Below are 5,030 nucleotides of genomic sequence, written 5' to 3'. Positions count from 1 at the left end.
TATATATATATAGAAACAAATGTAGAACTTAAAAGAATTTTGTATAAATGAGTGGCATGTTTTAATTTTTTTTCTTCTTCCTTTGAGGTAGTTTTTTCGGGCTTAGATGATGGTCCTGGGAAGTTAGTGGGATAAGCTAGAAGGGAGGGGAAGAGATTAAAATCTGGTAGTCAAAAACTAACAACCACACAAAAAATTGGAGAATCCAGATAGGGAAATTATTACCAGCACAAGAAAAAATGTGAAGTTGGACTAAAGGAATAATGGTATATATTTAAATATTTAGGGGACAAGACATCCTTCTAAAAAATTTAGAAGATAAAATATCGTTGTGATTTGATGAATATAAGTACTGTATCTTACAAAGGAAGGGAATATAAGAAATGAGAAGTGTTGATTTCTGGCATGAATGTTTAGTTGCTTTCAACCAAGATAGGGAATATAAAAGGAAAAGCATTTATAGCAGGAGATTCACTTATATTTAAGATGTTTTGGGGATGTTTAGCTGCAGATGATTTAGAGACAGATGATCCAGCTCCCCAGAAAGGATAGGTGTGTAAATCAACATTATAATGGTAATAGAACCATAAGTATGAGTTTGCTTAGAGAGAATGAAATATTTATCACATCCCATTGTGCCAAAATAAATTCCAGGTAATCAAAACTTAAGTATTTTTTTATATGAAACATGGAAGATTTTATCAAAATCTTGGAGAAGAAATGTCATTGAGAAGCAAAATCCAGGAGCCATGACTATATCGACTTTAAAATTTTTATCCAGAAAAATAATCACTATTAGTAAAGTGAACAAACTAAGAAATAATATATTTTGCATTCATATTTTAATATTCATAATTAAAGACATTCATAATGATGTGCTCTTACAGCACCACAAATAAAATATCTTTGAAAAAGCTTCTACAAATCAATAAAAAGAATTCTAACCAAATAAAAAATGGTTGAAAGCCATGAACAGACACATTTCCAAAACCACACTCATAAAAAACAGGTTAAAAATAAGTGACTATTTTGACTCTTTCGAAGAACAAAATGTTTAATAAAAACTAACAAAATTACAGACTAACATGCAGCTTCATATACTGCTAGTAAAAGTATAAAACACTACATGTTTGAAAGGCACTTTAACAGTGCAACAGTTATAAATACACATACCTACTTACCTCAGCAATTCTACTTGTATCTTATAAAAAAAATATACTTGGCAACCAAAGTAATAAGGTAGAACTTTGTATACTAATATGTATCAATGTCTAAAACATGTTACTAAGTAAAACAGGCAAGGTACAGAATAATGAATGAATATATGTAGCGTGTTCCCATGAGTAAAGAAAATGTAAGATTATATTTACATTTATACTTGTGCACTGAAATTTTCTGGGATGCTGCACTAATGATAATTGCTATGGGGAATGCACTGGGGCTCAGGCTAGAAGAATTTACCAACTACATGGTTACTTTTCAAGAAAATTATGGCACCAAAAGCACAAATACAAAACAAGCCATAATTTAAGAATTATAGTTGGGCAGGGTAGCCAATGCCTGTAATCCCAGCGGAGGCTGAGGCAGGAGGATCATCACAAGTTTGAGGCCAACCTGGGCTACATAGTGAGTTCAAAGCCACACTGAACTACAGAGTGACACCCTGTCTCAAAAAAAAAAAAAAGAAATTACAAAGTTTGCTATTAATTAGGGAGGTTTTTGTCAAGCATATTGATTACCTGTAAAAATTGTTTTAAGGAGTTTTATTATACGTTCAAAAAAGAAAATCAGATCTTGAAAAGGCTCTTAAGACCTTTCCAAGTCAACTTTGTTGATTGTCAATTTGGAGAACACCATCCTCTTATATTAAAATAAATATGAACAATGAGAAATCCATTACACATAAAGATCTTTTTCTCAATTTTAGGGGTTCCAGTATCATCTGCTGTTGCAGGTGTAGCAATAGGATTGGTCACCAAAATCAATCCTGAGAAAGGTGAAATAGAAGATTATCGTTTGCTGACAGATATTCTGGCAAGTATATTCCCAGGTTCACATATTTAATAGTGAAGGCCACATACTTTACAGTTATCATATTCTTAGAAGGCTGGTACTTGAGTAACAGTTACAGTGATTCTTTTATCCTTTCTGTGTTTCCCTAGGATTTTAAAGGCTATGAGTTGTATAATATATATATACCTAACATAATATGTGTGTGTATATGTATTTTGTGTGTGTGTGTGTATATATGTATTGCGCGCGTGTGTGTGTGTGTGTGTGTGTGTGTGTGTGTGTGTTTGTGTAGGGGGAGAGAGAGAGGGGGAGAGGGAGCAAGCTTCTCATTCTCCTTTTCAGTGTTATGACACATGGCAAGAAAACTTAGAGGCAGATTAAAGAGATAGAAATGGGGTTCTGGGGTGGCCAGTGCTTGGGCAAGCAAAGGCCTTGAACAGCTAGAACCATAGATATTTATTGGTGACACAGTCATTTTTAAGTTGGTGAGAGGGAGCTAAATGTAGCTGCTAGGGATATGTTGCTGACACAGGCAAGGTTTGTAAAAGAAGAAACAAAGCATTCTTGTGTTAGGAACAAAACAGACCAGGTATAGGTTGTGATTAAGGATTAACATTGTGTTTTCAGTTAAAACAAGTCAGTTGTGTAGTTAACTCTTTACAGCCTGCATTGCTTACAGCCTGCTTTAGGGATAATCAACAGGACAGTCTCACACACATAGTAGCTCACTTTAGGACAGGTAAAGTAATTTTTATGCTTTTATTTGAGGAGGCATGATATAAAAATGATTTCTAATAAATCAGGAGTTTTCAGTGAAAATATTTGTACTTCAAAAAGTCACAAAAAGCCAGGAATGGTGGTGCATACCTGCATACTTGTAATCCCACCACTAAAGAGGCTGAGGCCAGAGGATTATACTGAATTCAGATCCAGGTTGGCCTATGTAGCGAGTTTAAGGCCAGCCTGAATAGCAAGACTATCTCAAAAAAAAAGTCATAATTAGAAAGTTAATTATTTTTCTTTGTATTTGGTTTTAGAGAACATGATTTATTCCTAAAGCTGTATTTTGAAATTTTACAGTGACTATGGGTAAATTTTGTTTTGGTTTAAACTTTGTAAATTTTTAAATTTCTGAAGGGAATTGAAGATTACAACGGCGACATGGATTTCAAAATAGCTGGTACCACTAAGGGAATAACTGCATTACAGGTATTTTTAAAACTCTGTCTAATTTGTAATGTTTAAATAATGTCATGAATCAACATTTACTTTTGGCTCTTCTATATTAGGCTGATATTAAATTACCAGGAATACCAATAAAAATTGTAATGGAGGCTATTCAGCAAGCATCAGGTAAAGCCATTGTGCCTTATTCTCTTCTCCTTTTGTTACTCTTTAGTTTGCTAATGGGAACTATAATTCCCTTTAAGCTTATTATAAAATATTGCTTTTAAAATGGAATTTCAAGGGCCAGGGATTTAGCTCAGCGGTTTGGTGGCCTGCCTTGCAAGTGCAAGGACCGGAGTTCAATCCCTGATACTAAAAAAAAAAGGAATTTCATTTGGGGTAGCTCAGTTGGTAGAATGCTTGCTTAGCACACGTGAGGCTCTGGACTTTGCTTAATCAGACCACCAAAACAAAAGGAGGAATTTCATGTAACTTAAATGAAGAATATTAATTATTAGGTACATGACTAACCACTCAAGTGAAAGACCAGCGAAATTTCGATTTTTACATTAACCAACTTTCCAAGATAGGATTCAGAAGAGACATTATAAGTGAATTTTCAGGGCCAGGGATTTGGCTTAGTGGTTCCACCATCTGTCTCGCAAGCGCAAGGACCCTAGTCAATCCCTGGTACCAAAAAAAAAAAGAAAAGAAAAAAATAAGTAAATTTTCAAAATAATTGGGATTTGAAGATCTCTGATAATTAAGCTAAATAGTTTAGATTTTATTCCATAAAAACTAAAACTGCAGATATTTGAGATACTTATTTTATGTATAATATTTGTTTGGTTTTATTTCTTCTAGTGGCCAAGAAGGAAATAATACAGATTATGAGCAAAACAATTTCAAAACCTCGAGCATCCAGAAAAGAAAATGGACCTGTTGTAGGTAATACATTAAAATTACTGATTTCTTGATAATGTAAGCATTGATATATGAAAGTATATTACTGTTTATAAAGTTTTTTACACCATGCACAAAATTAAAACATAAAGTGCTTTTATTGCTAAAATGTTTTAGAAAAACATTAAGAAATAATACTTCTGAAGATAAAGGTTTCCTGATTTAAACATTACACTATGTATATATGCATCAAAATATCATATAATATATCATACATATGTACAGTTTCTAAGTTTTTACATTATCAGTTTAAAAAATAAATTTTAATTTAAAATAGTTTAAACTTGGGGATATTCTTGAACATTTTAAATTCATTTTAATCAAGTAATAAACTTTTTCTATTTCATGGTGAAGCATGTTTTAGGGTCACATATGTATTAGAACTTATATATTTGTTTGTGTTACATTTCAGAAACTATTGAGGTTCCATTATCAAAACGAGCAAAATTTGTTGGACCAGGTGGATATCATTTAAAAAAACTTCAAGCTGAAACAGGTAAGAGTTGCATAAAGTTAAGGTTTTTACTAAATCCTGAACCAGGTAAGTTTGCTATTTCATTTCCTGTGTTCCTCCAAAAATGCATATTTGAGAAATGAGAGACCAGGAGAAAAGAATATGTCTTTACTGTGAGATTTCTGTGCCTCTTTATAAATCAGCAAATTATCATCCTTAGCTATATTCAAGGATAGAATTCAGCATCAGTTTTTTGCAACATTTTAAAGTCAAACATTCCAGAATAATTTTGAGTTTTTCACTTTAGAGTTATGCCTTATCAGGGCTGGGAATTTAGCTCAGGGGCACCATACCTGCCTCAAAAACACAAGGTCCTGAGTTCAGTCTTCAGTACAAAAAAAAAAAACTAGAGTTATGCCTTATCTATTACTAT

The 5,030-nt window shown here is 32.8% G+C and overlaps 1 protein-coding gene across 1 annotated transcript in view; it reads left to right on the top strand.

Moving 5' to 3' along the window:
* Nucleotides 1–5,030, top strand: part of Pnpt1 (polyribonucleotide nucleotidyltransferase 1) — a 42,480-nt gene that overhangs the window by 28,808 nt on the left and 8,642 nt on the right. The window contains exons 19-23 of the mRNA XM_010615869.3: nucleotides 1,928–2,034; nucleotides 3,151–3,222; nucleotides 3,303–3,366; nucleotides 4,045–4,128; nucleotides 4,556–4,639. Of these exons, the coding sequence (XP_010614171.1) occupies nucleotides 1,928–2,034; nucleotides 3,151–3,222; nucleotides 3,303–3,366; nucleotides 4,045–4,128; nucleotides 4,556–4,639 (411 nt within the window). The remainder of the gene's footprint in view (nucleotides 1–1,927; nucleotides 2,035–3,150; nucleotides 3,223–3,302; nucleotides 3,367–4,044; nucleotides 4,129–4,555; nucleotides 4,640–5,030) is intronic.

The sequence above is a fragment of the Fukomys damarensis genome, unplaced genomic scaffold (genome assembly GCF_012274545.1).
Source record: "Fukomys damarensis isolate Sample0158 unplaced genomic scaffold, DMR_v1.0_HiC HiC_scaffold_2, whole genome shotgun sequence".
NCBI lineage: Eukaryota > Metazoa > Chordata > Mammalia > Rodentia > Bathyergidae > Fukomys > Fukomys damarensis.
The sequence above is the reverse complement of the archived record's forward strand: the minus strand, read 5'-3'. Positions and strand labels throughout refer to the sequence as shown.